The following is a 24,601-nucleotide window of genomic DNA, read 5'->3' on the forward strand; positions in this document are numbered from 1 at the left end:
AGGCAAAGGGCAAGACGGTGGCACATTCCATTAACACAGTCCCAACCTCAGAAATAAATCAGCTTCTCTGACTAATCCACTGCATTACTAAACCCGAACTGTCAACAAAGCGTCTTTCAGCTCCACTGATTTGCATCGGACGTTTAAAGTGGCTGAGCACATTCGCCTATCAGATCAGGTGAAAAACAACTTTTAATCCTGAACATCACAAAAAAAGCCAGAAGAGGAAATGCTGCATAAAGATCTGTGTGTTTTTCTGTCTTGTTGAGATGGAGCAGATTCATGCACTTTGGTCAAAGAAACAAGAAAAACACCTTCCCCATACACTGCTTCCGTTTTGCAAGTTTGTGAGCTCACAGTTGGATGCATCCGACAGACCTAATGCTCTAAAAAAAGAAAACATATTCATGATACCCAGCTGTGGTGAGAAGCAAGGGGGAAACCCAGAGCAGTTGCCCCACTAGAAGCAAAACCAAGACTTCTTTCTTATTTTCTTTGGCTATTTCAAAAGAACCCAGCTAAGGTGGAATGCCTCCTGGATGGCACATACTGCAGATATTACAGACATTACTCTTAACTCCTTGGTGTCATCCCCAGAAGACTTGGTGGAGGCAACTGAGGAGAGGCAGGCTCGGGCAGCTCTATTCAGATAGCCAGCGGTGTACACACTGTATAGGTTGTCAGTTCATCACAGGACACCAAATGGTCATTTTTTTGGTTTCGTTTTGTTTAAACAGAATTCCAAGTTGGCGTCACAGTTTGGAAAGAGGTCACAGCTACAAGGTCCTGTATGGAAACTGCATGTTCTCCCTATGTCAGACAGCTTTTTCCATCAGGCCATCAGACTGCTGAACACGTCATAGACACCTCAGCTTCACTACTGGAACTTCAACATTATGCACTCCACACTGTATATAAATGCCACTTGTTTTGCACAGAAATGCATACACTATTATATATTGTACATATATTTATTAGTTTCAGGTTGGCCATTCTTGTATTTTGCTCGTTTGTGTTGTTGTGTTTGCACATCTCTGTTGCTTGTGGGGCTCGCACACAAGAATTTCACTCGCATGTGCTGTGCCAGTGTGCCTGCACATGTGATGTGACAATAAAAGTGATTTGATTTGATGTCACTGTGAGCTTCACCCCACACTTCAAAGGTATTCATGGGGTTAGGTTAACTGGTGATTCTGAACTAGCTATTAGTGTTGATCCTGAGGCCGACTGGCAACCTGTCCAGGATGTCCCAAAACTATTGCCCTATAACAGCTGTGATGGGCTCGAGCTCCACTGAAACCACACATTCACATTTAAGAAACCTGGAACACAAATGCAACGTTGCTCGATAACTAAATGATTCTCTGTCTTTGTTCTTTGCTGGAAAGTTTTTAATGATGGCATTGCATTGTTTGACATTCAACTATTTTAACTGAATATAATAATAAAAACCATTTCTAATAATGCCGTGATATACAGTGAAGCTGCCAGAATGTTAAAGAAACACTGTGAGACAGGTTTGGCCATACTGTCGCCACTAGTTTTTAAAATCAATACACAAAATGCTTTAGCACTATAGTCAACACTATATTGTCTATATTGATGACACACTAGTGAAGCAGACCACGTGCATAATAAGTGCCAGGGTAGAAAAGGTATGAAAGTTTTATAAGAATGGCCTAAGAGTTCAGGCTCCATTACCAAGAGGCAACATAAGCATCGATATAATAATGCAGCCCACAAAGTGACTTTGTGGTAATATTTTGAATCATGCTTCATTGCACTTACTGCAAAGCTGGCAGAGTGTGGGTCAGAGTAATGTGACAGTCACAGGCTATAAGTCTCATTTCTGCTGGCAACTGGCAAGTCTACAAACAGGATCCCAAATTAACCTTCAGTCACCTGAAAGGGTAGTGATCAGCCACAAGACCTCACTTAGCACTCACTAAAAAGGGTTTGTGCATAGATCAGACACTACAATAAAATGAGATGTTACTCTATTCATATCCCGTCTTGTGTGTCCATCAGGACACATTCTGGCTCTGGACTCACTGGACACGAGCTCCAAGCTTCCTAAAAAGGCAGCTGACTGTAGATATGAATAAACAAGGTGTCTGACTGATACGGCTTAGCAAAGGATGCAAAGAACGGCAAGCAGCTGTGGTATTCTCAAGAGACCATTAACGAAGCTTTTCACTTCCTGTGTATTTATAGCAAAGACAAAGAGCAGTTAAAACCACAAGCACTCCACACAAAGTGGGAAAAACAAATTATCATTTTAGGTACAACCGTGTTTTCTGACAGAAAATTAATAACCGAGGGTATGTTTCTCACCCTTTCCCCAAAATATTAACAACAAAATATTATTAGTCTGTCGCATACGCAATACACAGTAGTTCATATTTTAAGCGAGCTACGGCAGCAGTCAAAAACAAATTGTCACGTAATCTCCGAGACAAGTTTCCCAAACTCAAGCTTTAATGAAAACTTGGGTTTTGTTTTGAATTCGCACGCCTGAGGGGCCAGTTTTCCTCTGTCAGTTTGCGGTGTTGTGCGCACACATGAGTTGATCGCCATGAATACTCTCGAGGTGTTTTAAGTCACGTTCTTGATCAGGAGTGACAGACTTCATCCAGGTAAAACCAGAGGCAATTAAAAGCCATTAAGACAGCAGCCTGGCCTGACGCAGCTTCAGCAACTCAAGGCGGGATGGGAGGAAGTCTGGCAGAAAATTGATTACGGTGAATATGGAGGGCACAGTGACACCGTTACCCAAGGGGGCTTCTACCAACTGGAGATTGTACGTGATGCTGTTATGGACGCCCGTTTCCATGGAGACCTGTCAAATTAAGACAGAAGATCTCCGCTGGGTAATCTATCCGCTTGGTTGTACACAGTCAGTGTGATATGTGCTCTATGGGACCTTACTGTACATTCTAGAAAAGCCCTTTTTTTTACAGCTGAAGCTGACAAAGTTTCAGCATACAGACCTTGTGGTTGCGCACTACACTTACATTCCCTACAGATTTGGGGGTGTAGTAGTGAGATGCATGACACTTCAACAACATAGCTCAGAAAAAAAGACATTTAAAAGACTTTTTTTGCTAACTAGACAAAAATAAGACTAGTTTAAACTGCCAATGCAGTTTAAAGATGTACGGTAATTAGGCTATAGTGATCATAGCATCCTCCTAAAAAATGATATCTAGGATATTCAGCTTTTTGCATCTTTAAGTAAATGTCAGAGACACCAATCAGGGTTAATATCGTGATAAGTACGTAGAAAGAATTATGTTCTTATGGCTGGGAGTTTAGTAAAGGTCAGTGTATTCCCTGATGTTGAGATGACATTTTAAAAAGATGCCAGAATATCTCATAGTGCATTTATAAACATCACCCATTTCTGCATGCAAAATAAACACTAATAATAAGTTGGCATATGGAGCTCAAACTGTGGCAAAAAATGGATCAGGTTATTAGTGTTTAGGGAGGGAAATACATTTACGCGTTTGCCCATATTTGCGGTGCTCACTTGAGCTGTGCTTCAAACAGTCTCAAGTTTGCATTCAAATTGAGGAGTACAAGCTCCCTGTAATAATGTCATGACTATTCATTAAATCAGTAGCAAGTTTATAAAAAAAAAAAATCCTCCTCAGACCCCCTCTGTCATTCTCCAAGCCTCAAGGGATTCACTGAAGGTTAATTTATTTAAATCTCCCATCCACTCATCTCTATTCCATTAAACTCACTAAGAATCTTTGGTTTGCAGTCTAATCCGCTTTCTGCTGTCAGAGGCCTATGCCCTTTCTGCAATGCAGTCAGTGCATGCGGTTGTTTGCGTGTGCACTCGTGCATGCGTGTGTGTTAACGAGACAACACAGCAGCTGATAAGGTCACGTTAGCTCACACACATACACACACGCTCATGCATGTGGAATGTCCTTTGAGACCGCTGCATAACATTGGTCAAATAAATCTAAAAAGGCGATGAAGTTAAAATGTAGGTTTCTCCCGAGAGACCCGTTCTTTTCTACTGTCCTCGAGGCCACAAAATGTCTAAGCCCTTACCATCTGTTCGCTCCTTTGAAAGACAGGATACTTTAATGCATGTGGGGCATGGCCACATCAAGCCATCAACAATTAGGCTCCACTACTAAGGATATCTTGGCTATGTAGGCAATTGCTGTACCATTACTACGGCGTGGCATGCATTACGACTGGCACTGGCACTCATATGCTAATGACTTTGGAAACACTCACCCTTTCCTTAAACAGCCGTCAACGCTATTAGCAGTCTGTCGGAAAACCATCCAGCCTATGGTGATGTGTTTTTGTGTTCCAGAGAGCTGAGTAATGAGACGCTCGCTGGCTCCAACATACTTCAACAATGGCACACGTAGAGCTGTTTGAGTTTGGACACTACTGGCTGAAAACGGTCACCTTTAAAGCATACTTGGCTCAACCCGCTATATGGCCATTCTGTGCCGAGGTCACATCAGGAGATTTGGTTTATTTTGTGAGATCTAAATATTCACAGTGATCTTAACTTGTGCAGTATGAAGAAGTCTGCCAGATCGCTCTCATTAGCAATGCACACTTTGGTTGGTGTCTGCCACCATGTACAGAGAAGATGAATGCTCCTTAATAGCAAGGATTGACTCATTCCTGCAAAGACTATCCCGTCCGTTCTGAAATCTTTGCTGCTCTATAATTTGTTTCAGACCCGAGTATATATTATACTTGCAAGGGAAAGGATAGAAACAGAGGACAGAGGAGATTTATGATGAGCAGCTGCCAGCGCTGACAAAAGCTTTTAAAAGCCGCAAGATGTGTCCTGCTCTCTAGCTTTTTGCCTTTGATTGCACAAGTCCAACTTTTCTCTTTCAGTAGCCTTTGTCCATGTAAAACTATATCACTTTTGCATATTGGAGGAACTGACCATTATCCAGCCTTATTAATAATTAAAAGCTAAGGAGAAAAGAGAATAAATTAGGCACAGGAAATGGAGACTAGGAAGAAATACCAGAGAAAGAGGTCAGAGTTTATTTTAAAATGAAAATCTAAGTAGTTCTGTCATTAAATTCCTGCATTGTTAATGTTATTGTTTGTCGCAAAGCCCCCGAAGAACCAAAGACCAGAGATCATCTCTCAGACAAAACTCTCTAAAGCTTAGAGACAACCTAGTACTACATCTCTTATTCAAGCTCACTCTCTCATTTGAATCCTTTTCTGCCTCAATTTTCTGTACTTGCTTGCCTTAAGTAAAAGGGTCACTGGAGTATTTACTGCAATAATTTTCAAAGGAAAGTTTTCAGTTTCATTGAATACTGATGTAACCTAAGGCCATTGTGATGGCTTCCATATAGACAGTATTTCTTACAAAGCGGTGATAATTTGTTTCTTGATTAAATGCACTTGGAGAATAGTAATTAATCAAAGGAGATAGAGCCGATGTCTGTAATAATCCATAAAGAAAATGAATAGTGACAAGTTACTGTTTAAAAAAGGCAATACGTTCAAAATACAATGGAAGTTCGGGCCCTGCAGCCAGCAGTACACGAAAATGAGAATCATTAGCCTAAATCAACTTACAACCGTCCTAAAAAATTAGTTTCTTGACTCAGCTGGCGTCACAACTTCAGATTTCTTTGGAAACCATGTTAAGCACATTTTTGAAAAGCACACCCACACCTCATCAGCACTCTTCAGAACATCCCAGAGGCGGTACTTGGTTTCAAGAAGAGTAGATAAGAAGTCTTATTCCCTTGTGTGTCAATTAATACTTGTAAAAAGTGCTCCACACTTGTTTGTATTGTTTGTCTTGTGCGTGCAGCTTCCCCTCTCTTCCCTCTCTGAAATGACAAAATGAGTGCAACTGAATCGGTGTCCAACTGCATCAGACCCCCTGAGTGACAATTCAAGTGAGACCTGTCTAGCTCCAGAACAGCCCATTTTCAAAAGACAATTCTTTGCCTTTGATGCTATTTTGGGATGTAGCTACCGTACAGGTCTGAAGAGGAGAATTACCAGATGGCTACTTGTCATTCTCCAGGAGTCGGAGCTTTAAATGCTGGTCCAGCTTGCTCTCATCCTCAGAGCGGGGACTAATGCTGATCACGATCCAGTAGGACACACATTCTGCCGTTTTATAACCGCTGATTAGAAGCAATAGTAATTTTTACTTTCAGCTGTTACAACTGCCACCAAAAGACATAGCAGTCTGAGTCCTAGTTCAAAAACTCAACAGCTGGGAATTTCTTATTGCAGATCTACTGATCCATGGTATGACATGACATACTGCTAAATGATTTCACTTGCCACACCCCCTATGTAAAGATAATCCAGTAGTAACGATCTGAAAAGCATCTAGTTAAACCATAACCACAATATCACGTTAACGTAATCTGAATTTAAACTATGGCTTACAAGAACTCAAGTTTTATTTTTGTAGCTCTGGGAAACTGTTCCATTTAATATGAATACGGACAAAAATAGTTGTTCTGATCTATGACGGTAGAGACATTACTAAAAATAGGTTTGAAGGTGTCAGAAAAAAAGAAAAGGCAAAGTCATCTGACGATATGTAGAAATAAAAAAAAAAAAAAGTGTCTTTTTTCCATTTACAAATGACTTCGTGGGAACACTGTGTGAATGTCAGTCCCATTATGCCCATTTTTGTGGTTGTGGTGTCTTGAATCTCCCTGTCATACCAGGCTTTCTGCCTTTGTGTCCCTTCAGTACAGCATGAAACATTTTTTGGGCTTCAAATGTGGTTCAGTGACCTTTTGTACAAACTAATTTGCTGAAAACCGTTAGCAACACTTTGTTGTATAATTTCACTGTAATATTTTGTCACCATTTTGAAAAAAAAAAAATCTATCTATCGATCGATCGATCGAGAGATTTGAGCCATTCCTCATTTCTTTAGTTTTGCTAAAAAAAGGGAAAAAGCTCTAGAGAAACAACACCAAGTTTTGAGGCAAGCTTTCTTGTAACCTCCAGGAACAGTTCTCCAGGATTCCCGAAGGATTGGGGAGGCCAATCCATGACTGACGGCGTTCCATTGTGTGTTCTTCTATTCAGGTATGCTTCTACTTCACTGGCAGTGTGTTTGGGATCATTGGCATGCTGCAAAAATGAAGCCAATTCAATGTTTCTTAGATGGTATTGCATGGAGGATCAAAATCTGATGTACTTTTCTGTGTTCCTAATTCAATCAATCTTGACAAAATCCCCAACACCAGTGGGTGAAATGCAGCTCCAAACCACTGCAGGTCCTCTATGTTTTACAGATAGCCGTGGATGCTTACCGTCTACTTCTCCCTTGAACTTCTCCGTACATTTTAACAGCGATATGCTAAGAATATAACAGAAGTGTTTGGATTCATCGCTCTATAAGACCTGTTACCACCAATTTCAGTCCAAATGTGTAATTTGACATACTTCTGCCCGGTTCTTTTTGTTGCATCCTTCTTGACAGCCACCTTTCCACCGAGGCCATTTCTGATGAGGCTTCAGGGAACTGTGGATTTGTCAACTGAAGAGCCAGACACCTCTGTTCATTCCTGCATCAGGTCTTTGCTGGTTTTTTTTTCCTATTTCTTAAGGATATGATTTTCAGATACTTTCATCTGCAGTAGAGAAGTCTCTTTTTTTTTAAGGTCTGCCACTTCTATGCTCAACTTGTCCAGTTTCTGATTATTTTTTAAGGACACACTACACACCAATGCCAGATAAGCCATTTTTTTGGCTAGTAACTCTTTGGGAATCACCTTGTTGGTGCAAATATACCGTTATATAGTCGTTAAGCTGTTTATCTGACATTTTCCATTGACTGGATGGGAACAAATTATCAGTTTTTTCCTGGTAGAAAAAAAATTCTTCTGAAAAATGGTCTCAAAATGAGTGAAAAAAAACAAAACAAGGTGTGTGTTTTGTTTGCCAACAATATTACAGATTCAAAGTCAACACCAAGATTCACAGCAGAGCAAATACATAAATAAATAAAATGCTATGATACTGCACATTTAAGTCATCCGCACAGTCTGGAATTTTTGTGCTGTTTTATCCTTACTCAGTACAGACGTTCTAACATTTGGAGCTGTGAATGCAAAAATAACCAAAACAGTATTTAGTCACACATGAGAGTGCTAATGGACCCTGTGGCAGAAAATGTCAGCACTCATTGTCTGAAGTCTCTTGTTGTTTTGTCACTGGCAAATGCGAGAGAAGGTGTTTGTGGAAAAGAGGGTTTTAGCGTGCCAGAAGGAACTAGAAAAATTTGCATTTCCTGCGAAAATGCAGTGTGGATGCTTAAAGCTGAAGCTGTATGCAAAAAGTAGCTGAAAAAGCTGAAAAGTTGCAGAAATTGTAAAAACTTTGCAGAAGCAAAAGAAGTTTGCTAAAATGGAATAACTTAGCAGAACTGCAATATCTTAGAGGAAACATAATACTTGGCAGAAATACAATAGCATAGCAGAATTTAGCAGAAATATTGTGATTTACCAGAAACACTGTGATGAACTATGAATATTGTAATTTTAAATTAAGACTATGTTTTAGCACAAATATTATAATTTGGCAGAAATACTATAATTTAGCACAAATACTATAAAAAGCAGAAATACTATAATTTAGCAGAAATACTATATTAAGCACAAACCCTATAAAAAGCAGAAATACTGTACTATGATTTGGTAGAAAAAACTATAATTAATCAGAAATACTATATTTGGCAGAAATACGGTATTTGGCACAAATCTTATAAAATAGCAGAAATAGTGTGATTTAGCACAATAGTAATAAGTTAAACAGAAAAATTGGAAAAGCAAAATGGACAGCTGAAAAAATGCTGAACATGCTGAAGGTCCCTCAACTATACTTGTTAAATGAAAAAAATCAGCAAAAAAATCTATAACAGCCACACAATCACAAATATGTACACATAAGAAAACACACATGCACAGAGAGACACACACACAAGATCCAATTCAGTCAACCAGTCTAAATATATTGAATTTGAATCTTAGAATGAGATCATCCCATTAAAAGCCTTTCTCTCTCTCTCTCTCTCTCTCTCTCTCTCTCTGTCACACACACACACACACACACACACACACACACACACACACACACACACACACACACACACACACAGGGAGAGAGAAGTGAGTTTCTAGGTCAGCCTGGGAGCTGCTGAATTTGAATCCACCAATCAGAGAGCCTGTGCACTCTTTCCCTCCAAAACAGGTGCATCCTTTTTACACACGCAGCACAGAGAGACACAGGATCATTGCAGTCTATTTCTCATAATGACGACTCCCCTCAAACAAATGACCATAATTTCCTAACCGTAGGAGCTAGAACGGTCATTCTTACACCGTTTTGTTCAGAAGAGATGGGGGAATCTTCAAGTGTTGACAATTTATCATTAAAATATGAATTTTTAGAGATATATGACACGGATGACTTGTTGACTTAGAAGCCACGAATTCCCCAATATGCAAATTTGAATACCTGGAGCCCACATACATGATTGGCTGGCTGGGAAGCTGTGCAGGCCCTGATTTGTGGATTTGAATTCCTCAGCCCTCAGATATGATTGGCTGGCTTAGAAGCCATGAAGTCCCCAATATGCAAATTTGAATGCCTCAGGACACATATATGATTGGCTGGGAAACCGTGCAGGACCTGATTTGAAAATTTGAATGTCTAAGTCCTCACAGAGGATTGGCTGCCTGGGGACCAGGCAGAAATATATAGAAATACTATGATTAAGCATAAATACTACATTTAGTAGAAATACTATGTTTTAGCACAAATCCTATAAAAAGCAGAAATACTATAATTTAGCAGAAATACTATATTAAGCACAAATCCTATAAAAAGCAGAAATAGTATGATTAAGCATAAATACTACATTTAGTAGAAATACTATGTTTTAGCACAAATCCTATAAAAAGCAGAAATACTATATTAAGCACAAATCCTATAAAAAGCAGAAATACTATATTAAGCACAAATCTTATAAAATAGCAGAAATAGTATTATTTAGCACAATAGTAATAAGTTAAACAGAAAAATTGGAAAAGCAAAATGGACAGCTGAAAAAATGCTGAACATGCTGAGGGTCCCTCAAATATACTTGTTAAATGAAAAAATCAGCAAAAAAATGCACAGGGAGAGAGAAGTAAGTTTCTAGGTCAGCCTGGGAGCTGCTGAATTTGAATCCACCAATCAGAGAGCCTGTGTACTTTTTCCCGCCAAAACAGGTGCATCTTTTTACACACGCAGCAGAGAGAGGCACAGGATTATTGCAGCCTATTTCTCATAGTGAGGACTCCCCTCAAACAAATGACCATAATTTCCTAACCGTAGGGGCTAGAGCGGTCATTCTTACACCGTTTTGTTCAGAAGAGATGGGGGAATCTTCCAGTGTTAACAATTTATCATTAAAATGTGAATTTTTAGAGATATACGACATGGATGACTTGTTGACTTAGAAGCCACGAATTCCCCCAATATGCAAATTTGAATGCCTGAGGCCACATATATGATTGGCTGCCTGGGAAGCCGTGCAGGCCCTGATTTGTGGATTTGAATTCCTCAGCCCTCAGATATGATTGGCTGGCTTAGAAGCCATGAAGGCCCCAATATGCAAATTTGAATGCCTCAGGACACATATATGATTGGCTGGGAAACCGTGCAGGCCCTGATTTGAAAATTTGAATGTCTAAGTCCTCACAGAGGATTGGCTGCCTGGGGACCTGGCAGAAATATATAGAAATACTATGATTAAGCATAAATACTACATTTAGTAGAAATACTATGTTTTAGCACAAATACTATAAAAAGCAGAAATACTATAATTTAGCAGAAATACTATATTAAGCACAAATTCTATAAAAAGCAGAAATACTATATTAAGCACAAATTCTATAAAAAGCAGAAATACTATATTAAGCACAAATCCTATTAAAAGCAGAAATACTATATTAAGCACAAATCTTATAAAATAGCAGAAACAGTATGATTTAGCACAATAGTAATAAGTTAAACAGAAAAATTGGAAAAGCAAAATGGACAGCTGAAAAAATGCTGAACATGCTGAGGGTCCCTCAAATATACTTGTTAAATGAAAAAATCAGCAAAAAAATGCACAGGGAGAGAGAAGTAAGTTTCTAGGTCAGCCTGGGAGCTGCTGAATTTGAATCCACCAATCAGAGAGCCTGTGCACTCTTTCCCTCCAAAACAGGTGCATCCTTTTTACACACGCAGCACAGAGAGACACAGGATCATTGCAGTCTATTTCTCATAATGACGACTCCCCTCAAACAAATGACCATAATTTCCTAACCGTAGGAGCTAGAACGGTCATTCTTACACCGTTTTGTTCAGAAGAGATGGGGGAATCTTCAAGTGTTGACAATTTATCATTAAAATATGAATTTTTAGAGATATATGACATGGATGACTTGTTGACTTAGAAGCCACGAATTCCCCAATATGCAAATTTGAATGCCTGAGACCACATATGTGATTGGCTGGCTGGGAAGCCGTGCAGGCCCTGATTTGTGGATTTGAATTCCTCAGCCCTCAGATATGATTGGCTGGCTTAGAAGCCACGAAGGCCCCAATATGCAAATTTGAATGCCTCAGGACACTTATTTGATTGGCTGGGAAACTGTGCAGGCCCTGATTTGAAAATTTGAATGTCTCAGTCCTCACAGAGGATTGGCTGCCTGGGGACCTGGCAGAAATATATAGAAATACTATGATTAAGCATAAATACTACATTTAGCAGAAATGCTATGTTTTAGCACAAATACTATAAAAAGCAGAAATACTATAATTTAGCAGAAATACTATATTAAGCACAAATCCTATAAAAAGCAGAAATAGGATGATTAAGCATAAACACTACATTTAGTAGAAATACTATGTTTGAGCAAAAATCCTATAAAAAGCAGAAATACTATATTAGGCACAAATCCCATAAAAAGCAGAAATAGTATGATTAAGCATAAATACTACATTTAGTAGAAATACTATGTTTTAGCACAAATAGTATAAAAAGCAGAAATATTGTAATTTAGCAGAAATACTATATTAGGCACAAATCTTATAAAATAGCAGAAATAGTATTATTTAGCACAATAGTAATAAGTTAAACAGAAAAATTGGAAAAGCAAAATGGACAGCTGAAAAAATGCTGAACATGCTGAGGGTCCCTCAAATATACTTGTTAAATGAAAAAATCAGCAAAAAAATGCACAGGGAGAGAGAAGTAAGTTTCTAGGTCAGCCTGGGAGCTGCTGAATTTGAATCCACCAATCAGAGAGCCTGTGTACTTTTTCCCGCCAAAACATGTGCCTCTTTTTACACACGCAGCACAGAGAGGCACAGGATTATTGCAGCCTATTTCTCATAGTGAGGACTCCCCTCAAACAAATGACCATAATTTCCAAACCGTAGGGGCTAGAGCGGTCATTCTTACACCGTTTTGTTCAGAAGAGATGGGGGAATCTTCCAGTGTTTACAATTTATCATTAAAATATGAATTATTAAAGATATTTGACTTGTAATGCACCATAACTGAGTAGAGCGAAGCAAAAACTGCCTTGACTTGCCCTCAAACAACGCTTTCTAACTCGAAATCTATTTGGAGTATCGATATCATTCTTTCACCGTAAGAGACAGCAGGCTTTGGTGAACAATCATGGAAATTTTCAGGTCTCTGTGGAAATCCAACAAAAAGTTATGACGAGAGAAAAAAGTGGTTCATTTCCACAGTTTGAAATCTGAAGAAATCTGAGCGAAGGACGAATTTCCTACCCTCAAACAAGTCCAACTCATTTCAGAACGGTAATAGGTGAGAAAGAAATTCTTGAATTGTGAGCGTCAGGGGTGTCTGAAGATATTCGGGGACAAGCCTCATGTCTTAACTTTGCTTCGTTAAGGAGATATGACGATTCGAATATGCCTCTCATTACAGAAATCCAGCGGTGATTTTGAACAAGCTCTCCATTCACTTTATATGGAGAGTTTTCTGACATTGTGTTAGTCTGAGGAGATTTGCAAAAATTCTATAAATCCCACAACAATGATAGTGACATTTTCTGAAAGCCAGCAAAAATACCTACGTTTTGATGTATAATTTGTGGAAGTTGAGTGAAAATTGAGCAAGTAGCAAGAAGTTGTTCGGACATGAAGTGAAAATTGCAAAACCTTCAGTGACACACTGGAAGCCAAGAGCATAGCAACCATAACAACGCATGTATTTTGTGAAAAATCACAATTTTGCAACTCAAAACTTTAAGAGGCATAAAAGTAAAACGGTAAAAGATTTGAAAAAGCTGAATCATACATGAATAGCCCAATAATTTGTGAACATTTTAAAGTTTGAATGGTTTTTCTAGGCGAAAGTATGAGGAAGTAGTTAAGTTTCAAAAACAAGCAAAATTTAGCAGAATTGCAGAAGTTTGCAGAAGTTTTCCATTCATTTCAATGGGACAAATTAAAGGAAAAAAGCTTAATATTTTAAAAAGTATAATAGCAAAAAATAGCAAAAATCATAGCGCAAATTAGCAGAAATAGCAGAATAGTTTAAAGTTTGAACGGTGAAAATAGCACAAAAATTGTGGAAGTAGTTAAAGGACGAAAAATGAGCAACTTGAAGAATAATAATAAAGAATAAAGAGAAACAGGAACTCAATAGTGTGGATGCTTAAAGCATCCACACAATTATTCAGTGGAGCAAGAGAAACCTCATTCTGAAATGACCAGGGAACAAGTCAGGGAGAATCTCTTCCAAATGCTGCCACGCTGATATTTGAGGCACAAATAAAGAAAACAGCTGAAGTAGGGCACAAGAGCGCAAAACATCTTTGTTTTAATTTGGGGAGGCTGGGAGCTGTCGGGGTCACAATGGGTTGCACTCAGTCAAGTAAACACCCACTTAGGAACTCTGTGAGTTATTTGATTTATTCAAATGCCTTGGGTTTCCACTGATGCATGCTAAAGATAAGCTCTGACTCATTTAAAAAGAGAGAAACACTGTGACAAAGGCCAAAGTGAATCATCTTTTTAATGTGACCCCTGGTGCAAACTTCACTAACAAAATATGCCACCGCAGGAAGAATAGTAAGCATAAAGTTTTGTTGGAGATGGCAAGAGTACACCATTAGCTAGTGTTTTTCAGAAAGGATGTATACACCCTTTTATAAAAATGCTGGAAATAAGATAGATGATGGAATAAAGCCAATTTTACAGTAGTAACAGGTTTAATGTTGACGGCACTGCTAAATACTCAGCTGATGAGGACACTTTGTTGCCATCTGTCTTTACAAGAGGGGGGTAAATGTGTCACTTTGGCCAGCTGTAGCTGAGTGATAGTGGATGGCAGGCAAACTATTTGTACTACCAAGCCAGTTTGAGCAAAATCCACAATAATCCATAATGTTGGTATTTTAGCTACTAAACAATTTCTCAGGTTACTGGGCAGTTTTTGAATGTAGGGATTTGTCATTCACAACTTGAGATATGCTTATTCCTTAGGACTCCACATACCCCATAAATTACATTATTATCATGAACTTGATTACCATAAACCTTATAGTAATCAAGTTTAAATAGTGACACAACAGTCTATAGATCTCTAGGCTACAGAAGAAATTGTGTTGCTACCCACTGATGCTTGATCGGAGCTTTACTTTGTCAGATGTTTCTACTCATTGCTCATCTCCCTGGCCAACAAGTGGCTGGCATCTTTGCGCACAAGCCAAAACTTCTTTAAGAAATATTCCTTAAGTAGTTGTTGTAAAAACTGCCTGTAAATAAACCATGCTATCTGTTCATTTTCTCCCCAAGAGTATCAGCTCACCTTCCTTTCATGCACTTTGCAAATATAAAAACTTCACAACAAGTAAATCCTGTATTCTATGTAATTTAAGTTTACCAATGGAGAAAAAAATGAGAAAAAACTATTGAGAGTATCAGCTTCAAAAAGTCTGCTTCATAAACTGTTCATTGCCAAAAACATGTATACATGATTCAGTTACAGTGAGCTGTCTGCCACACTTTTTTCTTTCATATGTTGAGTCAGTCGCTCTGATTTTTCTAACAGTACTTATGGGAAATGTGTAAACAATGCAGCTGAGGTCCATGCTCCGTCACACTCACCAGTCACTTTATGAGCTGCAACTGAGAAATCTGGAGGAATCAAAGGCTCTGCTTTGTTTGGACTTTGTCATCATTTTTTTTAAAACTGTCAAAACAAACGTTGTAAATGTGGATTATTTAAGCATGATTGTTCACCATCTTAAACACCATGTACTTTCTTAATTTCTAATGCGAAACAAATAAATAAGATTTCATTGAAAATTTCAAATGAAAAACAAATACATTGTAGTTAGGCCCAGACTATGGGTGTGTTTTTGCTCTAAAGCTTGGCTTACCAGGATAATCGCCTATGCCTGCCGGCTTGCAGCCTCCACCATAAACTGCCGGGGGCATCACAGTCCTTGGCAGCAGCAGATTTGCATGCCTCGGAGACCTGCACAGCAGCTACAGGGCGAGCAATGGCGACCCAAAGCCAACAATCAACTGACACCTTGTTCATGGACAACCAAAAGCAGACCAGGTGACAAGCTGCAAGCCAATCAATCAATCAGCTTTATTTGCCACATGCAGGTCGCCCTGCAGTGGAATGGACCCGCCCCCCGACCTTACACACACAACACAGACATCACATGGGGATACAGGTCGGAGATCGGTAACATTACAGAAAACCACTGAAATGTGCACGACAATGGGAAAGTACAAAGTACACCACTGACAGTCATTCTACAGGTTAATTACAGTAACTTTTCAGACTTTTACTTCTTATAGATGCCTTTGGCCAACAGGAGCTTTCGTCCCCTGATGTTAACTCAAGCTAAACTGCGAGTTCAGATTAATTAGTTTTATTCAGGTCCTCTTATACTATATTGCACTATATTTCACAAGTGTACCAAATAAGGTAGGTGGGAGTCTCTGCTGCACACAGACACAAACTTCCATGGCTCATCTCTAATTTCTCTTCTAATTCTGACCTAGTGCAGGAGGTGATTCATAAAAATGTTTCACAGCAGCCTTTAGAGCCTGGATAGCCTTCTGCTGACCTCTGAAGTCAGCTGTACATTCCCAGCTGTTTGCACATTCAAACCATCTCTCAGGGACCAGCTTGCTTTCGATAGTTTGACGGATAAACTGAATGACAATATTGCAAATATCCTCCCAGTATTTTTCCTTTTTTGCAGTGGCTGAGCCTCCCTAATGAATAATACAGATATGGGACAGGAAATGACCTTTGCAGACAGTAAAAGCGATAGCCATAGAGGAAATCAGGCAAAGGCAATTAGGGGTTTATAGATCACATTTATGCAACTATAGATGAGGCAACGAAGCCTAACAGAGAGCCTGTCAACCACTATAATGAATAAAGCTTCCCACTTCCATCTAAAACATACAGTGCATCCATTAACAAATCTAATACACTGAACATGTGCCTTAGATTATGTTAATGACAGTTAAAGTTACATAAAAGAAAGCAGAAAACCCCTCCCCCTCAACTGGGAGACTTGATTTTAGCATTCATGCATATGTTATTTTGACATGTACCAACATCTGGCAAAAGCAGATCAAGGCACCTTGCCACACCTCAAAACTGCTCTGGAACAGCCTGCAGAAAAGCCCAAGGCACTGACCTCTTCTCCAAATTCCCCAGATCCCAATCTGATTAAGCATCCACGGGTTGCGGCGGAACAAGCCTGATCCACTGGGACCTCACCCAGGAAGGATCCTCTGGGTGCCTGAGCTGCTTTAGTGGCACAAAGCGGACTGAAAGAGTATTTAGCAGGTGGTTTAAATTTGTGATTAATACCTTTATTTTCATCAAAGATAAACTTGCCAGGCTGCCACAGAACATTACTCGTGTGCTGTGCAGAATGCATTATCATTGAAATAGAAGAGGAGAAGCCTGATTTTAACTGGAGTGATTCAGTGATTTCAGACTTTCAATCAATTGCAATCTCCTTCTCGATCAATAGAGGACTCGTGTAAGTGAAGAAGCAGTTGCACGGTTCTGTCTACACCCAGTACTGCGTTTTATTTTCTTTCCATCTCTGATGCTTTTCTGTGTAATTCATGAATTATACATATTTGACACCAAGATGAACCCAAGTAGCTTTCTTCTCAATACATTCAATATGGCATTGATGTAAAATCAATGTATTATCAATCAATCATATTAATAGGGCTGGGTTGTAGTTCTAATTCCATGCAGGCACAACTGTTTCTTTTTCTGCTTTTCTTTTAATTCAAAGTCACACGAACAACAATGTCTATCTTGGGATAAATATTTATCTGCCATGATGAGGAAGGTACTTTTCATCATACAAAATAATAGCCATACACTTAGACTATTACACTTTAACCCAATCAGAATTTTTATACACGGCACTACATGCACGGGATTTGAAGTAAATGGGTTCGATAGGTTTGTTTAGTTTATAAACAGGGCTGCTGAGAAGGATGTCAAACAAGAGATTACTGAGGGGAAATTAGCATTGCTTGTTTTTAATGTGGAACATTAAATTACCTCAGGCATTCAAACAGGTGCAGCCTAAACTTATTGGGAAGAAGGCTCTAGATTTTAAAACTTGAATAGTAAATGGGTTTTAGGGGATAGACAAGATAATCTACTTATGCACCAATGATTTGTGGAAGAATTACAGACAGATTAGCAAAGACTTTTCATTATATAGAACCTGTCTTAGTGAAACCCCAACATGGACAGACCTCTAAATACCTCAAAGCCTCCTAATATCAACACCGTCCCAGAGCAGCCGTCCCAGAGCTATTTCTGGATTCTGATGGACTAGAGCTGAACTCTGTCTGCATAAGAACCAGTTCCATACCATTGGTCTGAATTCCTCAGAGGTCCACGCTAAGCATTAATAAATGCTGGCACTGAGAGACTTTAAGAAATATAATGATTTCAATGATATGTTATCATCTCACGGCACCTTGCGCTTCTCAATAAAGGTGATTTTCAGCAGGCTGCATTTTGTTGCCTGCTTTACATCTGTGAAAGGCAATTATCCCCAAGTCCGTGTTGCATTTGGCAACTACTAAAGATAACTTAAAAGTAGCGCATATGGTTTTATCAGGTCACTCCAGAATACACTGATGGCATCTGGAGTTTGCAGATGCATGATGAAGCCATCAATCTTCAACAGTGACTGACCAGCAACCGCAAGAGACACACAGCTTCTTTATTCCTGTCCTCTAGGTTCCCAATGATTTTTTCCCCTGTCCTGTCGGAGTCATGTAATGAATAGTGAAACTGACTCCCATCCAGCGGGAATCCCACAGGAATCCCATAATGCACAGGATCTCCCCCCAAAAATGTCAGCTTCTAATCTCCATACTGTTCTGTTTACCTTTAAGCAGCTCCTGGGGATTAAGTTCTCTGCTAGATCCACATTAATGAGAATTTGTGTGACACGTCACTCATACAGAGAAGCCCACTTCACCAGCGCTCCCCACCTTGTTCTCGCCCATGAATCCCCAATTCAAAATTAATTTGCAGTTAGAAAGGCATTTTCTCGAGTGCTGCTGAGGAGGCGTCTCTATCAGCCTGTTCTTTTGGTGGTGGTGTTAGCTAATGAGGGCCTGGTCAGGAAGCCAAAGCTGACAGCTCGGCTCTTTAAAAGCCTTTGTCAAAATATTGCTTCAGGGGAGACTTGAGCAGCTAGTTGCCCACAGGAACACTTCCACCATGGGCATAGCTCTTATTTCCTCACAGCTCTGTTTACCTGCAGGCTACATGTCCACCTCCTGTGCATCACAGGGCATACTCAGTCCAACATTTGTCAATAACAGGAAGTGAATACAGATTAAATGTGGAAATATCCAGGGACACAGAGACCAGCACTAAGTTAAATCTAAGTAATGAATGAAATAAAATTAAAGAAGTTTAAAAAAATGTTTTCCAATTCAGATTTTCAGTTTGTTTATCTTGTGCGCCTGCATGGCGACGCATGTATCTGAGTCATAGAAAAAATGTGTCACCTAATTGCGACCATGAATAAACAAACAGAAATTAATATGACATCAAGTTGGGAAACAAATTTGCTCTCACAACATACACAAAACCACCACAGCCTTTAAAGACAATGCTCAGTAATATTTTAAATAGCTTTTACTGTGAACAAAAACTAAGATCAAAATCCATAAATATTTCTTTCTTAACTGATCGGCTATAGCCATCTTCAGTAACCAGACCTATTTGTGTTCACAACAACACATAAATGAGCAACACACCAATCTCATATACATGACTTACTTAAAATGCATATTAACCCGTAGCTGAAAATAGTCCAAGAAATGCATTACTTCTGAGTGATACTTGCTTCTCCCATCTCTGCTTTTTATTAGACTTTTAATTTATTGACAGTTAGAAATGCTGATACTGATCCATTTATCACTCCTTGTGTGGTGCTAATGAAAAGAATCAGAGTAAAGTAAGTAGAAGTTGCAGTTAAAGAAAGAAGAAACTAACTGAAAAAAACAGAACAGTTGGGATAAAGTTATCAAAATTTGCACCTAAATTGAAACTAAATACTAGCCCTAATACTATAGTACAGTAAATAAATAAATACTTTGACTTTGTACAAGTATTATTTCCTTCTTCGGTTGCAGATAAATATTTCAGAATCACTGCATTACCATCAAGATGTGGACAACATCTTGTCATATGGTGAGTTACTCTGATTCTCTCCCCTGGGAAGAACCAACTGGCTTGAGGCTGAGTGCCACAGTGAAGTCACAAACCATAGCTTTTAACATGTGCAATAAACTATAAATAAACTTTAAGCACTCCACTCATGATCCATATAATATGTGGGTAAAACAAACAACACTGATAAAGTCTGACACCAAAGATGAAGGAGAAGTCTTGGCTGAAAATATCCCCGTCTATGCCATGCTGCCACACTATCATTTGTCATTAGATGTCTGGACAGATACCAAGTCTCGATATCCTCGTCCACCAAAGCGATGACACCATGGCCAAGCTCTGAATAAAGAAACATGGAGTAAGTTGAGCAAACAAGATGAATCCCTTCCATTAACAGAAGGACTGTGGGCACTCCTGCCATTCCACCATTAATTATCTGGTCTTATGGGAAGATTAGGGTAGAGAAACTAAGCCAGCAGCCAGACTCCACTGAGTGGGCCTCCCCTGTTTAATTACCAAAACGGCACAAACAAATGAAGCCCCATAGATCTTGCAAGAGGATAGCACTGGAGGCTATGATTTGGCTGAGCCTGGCTCCACTCCTGTGTTTTCTTTGTTCTCTTCTGACTCTCTTTGTGCCATCTATCCATCCATCACTCATCAGAGCATGCAGACTGGAGACTGTAGTTGCACTGTTATTAATGGCTAAAATGATGACAGAGGAAAAAAGGAGAGAATACGGTGTGACAAGCGAGAGGGGGCAATGACAGACTATTTAAAACTATAAGAAAAATGTGCAAGTCGTTACCGAACTTCAGTTCCATCACGAAAATACTAAACAGTGGTCTTGCTCTTAGCAGACCCTCCTCACCCTTATACTTAAGAGCCCAAGAAATAATTAAACCTATTCCTAGACTCTAAACTTTGATCATTAGAAATTTTCACTGAACTTTTCTCAGTCTGGGACTAGGTTTAATCCACGCCTGTGAAACTTGTGGTATATATTTTACGCTTTATACACCTTTTTATTATTGTAGTATCCGTTAAGGTCAGCTGAAACTCTGGGTCAAGATCCAGAACATAATTTGTCTTCTTACTCTTGACAGACGCATTACATGAACTGACCTTTTCTTCAAGTATGGAATAAAACTTCAGTTCATTGGACAAAAATGACAAATTTTGCATTTTTTATTTTTATTACTTCTTTGCATTTAATTAACAATATATTGTTACAGTAACAAACAGTGAATAGAATTATTTGCTACATCCTCACACATAGTGACTTAATAGTCATTTTATTTCCATTCTGTAAATCTTCAATCTCTGAATGCAAACGCAAATAGGCGATTGACACGCTGTGCTCTCGATTCCAACAGTACACATTTCGATACAGACAGAGCAAACACACCAACAAAGCGCCCAAGTATGTGTGCGCAGTCACGCATTCAGCTGTCCTCACCATTCTTAGTGCTGACAACTTCATTCCAGCAGTGATTTGAAAGTGCAATTGTGTGTCGACTGGCAAGTAAAGATGAGCGCCGTGTCTCAAAGTTCCCGCAAACAATATTTTCTGTTTCTATGCAACAGAGTGTGACAAGCATGACAGTTTGCAACAGTGAAATAACCACAAAATAATGTGAAATTCTGAGTAGGAATAGTAAAGGAGAGTCAAAACATTGTAATGTCAAAGTTAACATGTCACTAACACAAAATATACTTTAGTACTAATGTACTTACAAAAGTAAGCGTTTTTTAACTGTATCATCCTTCAGAGATTAGACTTCAACACTTTTCCTTAATTAACTAGAGCCGGACAAGTTTTTCTACACTGCAGAATTACTGTCATTATATTACATTCTGAACAGTCCAATCAAGATTAGACTGAAGTGAGGGACTTGACAAGCTCTTCTGCATAATGTATGACTCCTGCATGTACAATTCAAGAAGGTACTACGTGGGCGCTCTGGACAAAACTAGATACAGTATGAAATCAAAGCCAGAGACTTTTACTGTTTCATGCTTTTGCTTTTTAGGACTTTACATTCTTTAAATCTGGAAAAATCAATCCATTAAGGTAGCACATCACAATCAACTCATAAGGATGCAAAAATCTTTCTGAGGGGACTCAATCGAAAGATAGATTGTTGGTTACGTTGACAATGTTTTCCATTATCATCTTCCTCAGTCTAACCAGTGATTGCTTGGAGCGACATAATCGCTCCCGACATCTCCCAGTGACACCTACTTGTGACTGATTCAAGTTCATCTGATGACACATCTTCGACATTTCTTTATCAAACTAAAACGCTCCATTGGACTTCAACAGGGAAATTTATCATTCTGCTGTCGGCAAATTCTTCCTGTATAGGCAGTTCAGGCTTATACTCAAAACACATGCTGTTGATTTATTGACATGACATACTAGACATTTCAAAATACAATACATCAAAATGCTTTAAAAAAAAAAAAGACGCAGTGATAAATTGCACAAACTCCTGCTAAATAATTAGAAGCAGAGTGATCCACTGCAGTGTACATAAGGAGTCATTTCTACTTCAAGTAATTATGGGCTTGCACATAAGATTATAAATATTCTTAGCCTGGAGTTGTTTCTTGAAAAATGCAGTGAGCTCAGGAGAAAGCCATCTTTTCACCATAGCCTACAGGATATTCTTCCCCTTTTGATACCTTAGAGAACGGGTAACCTAATACCTAATATCCAGGAGGTTACAATAAGCCCAGAAAATGCTGCGGGACCCCTGGTTTGCCTGGTGATGGTGCTAAGCTGAGCTGCACTGAGCCTCAACGAGTTACCCTTGGAGCCTGGTCCAATTTTCTCTCAGTGCAGCTTCGGTCCACAGACCACACTAACAAGCTAAAGCTTCAACGCTCGTCAAAAAGGGAAGCATTTGGGTGCTCACTAGAGGCCAGAAAAAATACAGGCTATCGGTGCAACCCTCAAGATGGACACAATAATTAATCTTCATATCGATCCACCTCTTCGACTTCTGTTGGGACAGGCACAGAAAGCATGACTGAGAACCTGCTGTATGTTTTAGCTTTCTGAGAGGAAGGCAGGGAAAAGATTCTTCTTAGCTATTCCTCACACCCAGTTTCAAACATATACACACACTTTATCATCAGCCACCCTGTTGCATTAGATACATTTGACTTTGCCTTCAAGGAAAGCAAAACGAAAAAGGAGGAGAAGCTGATGTTTGAAGAAATAAAGCACAACGAGGGGCAGGATAAAAGGAAAATACTACAAGAAGGCAGTAAGAAGGACAATTTCAATCAAAGAAAACGGGACACAAAGAAGCCATGAATCATATTTTGGTCCATTTCAATAAGCTATATAAAAAGCTATAATATTTAACAGGATTTCTTTTGGAAGAGCTGTTTTAGGAGCCACCCTGAAGCGAGGTTCAGATGGTCGTCCATTCACCACCTTCTTGTTCCTACCAAGCCTCCTCTGACAAACTGCCTACCAGCTTCTGACATATGAGCCATAAAGTCCAATGCCACCATAAACCTAGAGCCATGGTGATTTGTGAATTCAATTACCTCTCTGTCTGTAATGGCTGTATTCAGTGCCCTGCTGTTAAGTCAGCTGTTGTCAGCATATGTCCGAAAGGTCACAGCTTCCACTTCGAACACCACTAAGCATCTAGGAATGATTATGTTAATTAATTTTTGAATTTACATCAGCAAACAACGCTATATGAACTGTGCAAAGCCAAAAAGAGAAACAACTATCGATTTCTGGGACTGACAGAAAACAATCAACAAGTATTTAAAGATGTGTAGACATATCAAGCTACATTTCCTTAAAGCCAACATATTCCTGCTTTTGGATATTCCTTAAAAGTCTTTATCAACATTTGAATCAAATAAAAATTGTCCATCAAGCATCAATGAAGACACTGGTATCGACTTCTTTCATGTCTTAAATGTCTGACTGAAACAGCAGTTTCATGGGCAATCCTGAGGATTTATGACTTCACACAGAAGCTTTTCAGTCCTTGGACCTTTATCTAACAACTCTCACCTCATATCAACACCAATATTGCTCTCAAATCAAGCATTGAAATTGGCAATTTTTCTCCCTTATTAAAAAACCCCTATATTCCAGAGGTAACAGAGATGGGGTATGGCACACAGCAAAGATCTATGCTTACACTTAAAGCTGGCACTGAAAGCAGCTCCAGCTCTCTCCATCTCATCTGGATAGCCAAAACAAAACATACCTTGCTGCAGATGTACCGTATTAATATAAACCATTTTGCTTGGTATGTGCTTCGGTTACACTCCATTTGCTCATTTTTCCAGCATTCACTAAAACGCCTTTCATGAGAAGCATGAAAACTCAAAGAACAGGTGCAGTGGCAATTCACATGGCTCAAGCTGAACTGCTGAGTCCCCTTTTTCACATTATCACAAGAATGTTTGTTGACACTTTGCCAGTGTGGTAACGGGTGTAATCTGAGCCTTAACCACACTAGAGGTGCTTTCTTAAATCGGGCTAATGAACAGCAGCAATGTCACTGTGTTTTTACAGAAAACGAGAATGATGTTGGAGTGAGAGATCAAATTTGGGACTCCTTATAGAGGACCTTTGTCCATACTCTGGATTATTTTTCTGTATGTTTGTTTCTTTAACTCTTCAGAAATAACAAGAACTCTACCAGAGTAACGCTGACTCTTTACCTTAACGATATCCTGACCAACTCTGCTTACGTGGATTACATATGCAATGTCATGAGCATTTATTTAACTTATTTAACCTGCAACATGTTGCATCAAATGATAAACTGTTGAGAT

The 24,601-nt window shown here is 39.1% G+C and overlaps 1 protein-coding gene across 6 annotated transcripts in view; it reads right to left on the reverse strand.

The window, feature by feature from the left end:
* The window catches only part of enox2 (ecto-NOX disulfide-thiol exchanger 2), a 185,929-nt gene that overhangs the window by 95,521 nt on the left and 65,807 nt on the right, over window positions 1-24,601 (reverse strand). Inside the window, exon 1 of one of the 6 annotated variants that reach the window (XM_026146429.1) lies at window positions 15,456-16,557. The exons of the other annotated variants lie outside the window; for them this stretch is intronic. Within the exon in view, the coding sequence (XP_026002214.1) occupies window positions 15,456-15,513 (58 nt within the window). The 5' untranslated portion in view covers window positions 15,514-16,557. Of the gene's footprint in view, window positions 1-15,455; window positions 16,558-24,601 lie in introns of those variants that run through there. 6 annotated transcript variants of the gene reach the window in all.

The sequence above is a fragment of the Astatotilapia calliptera genome, chromosome 2, assembly GCF_900246225.1.
Source record: "Astatotilapia calliptera chromosome 2, fAstCal1.2, whole genome shotgun sequence".
Taxonomy (NCBI): Eukaryota; Metazoa; Chordata; class Actinopteri; order Cichliformes; family Cichlidae; genus Astatotilapia; species Astatotilapia calliptera.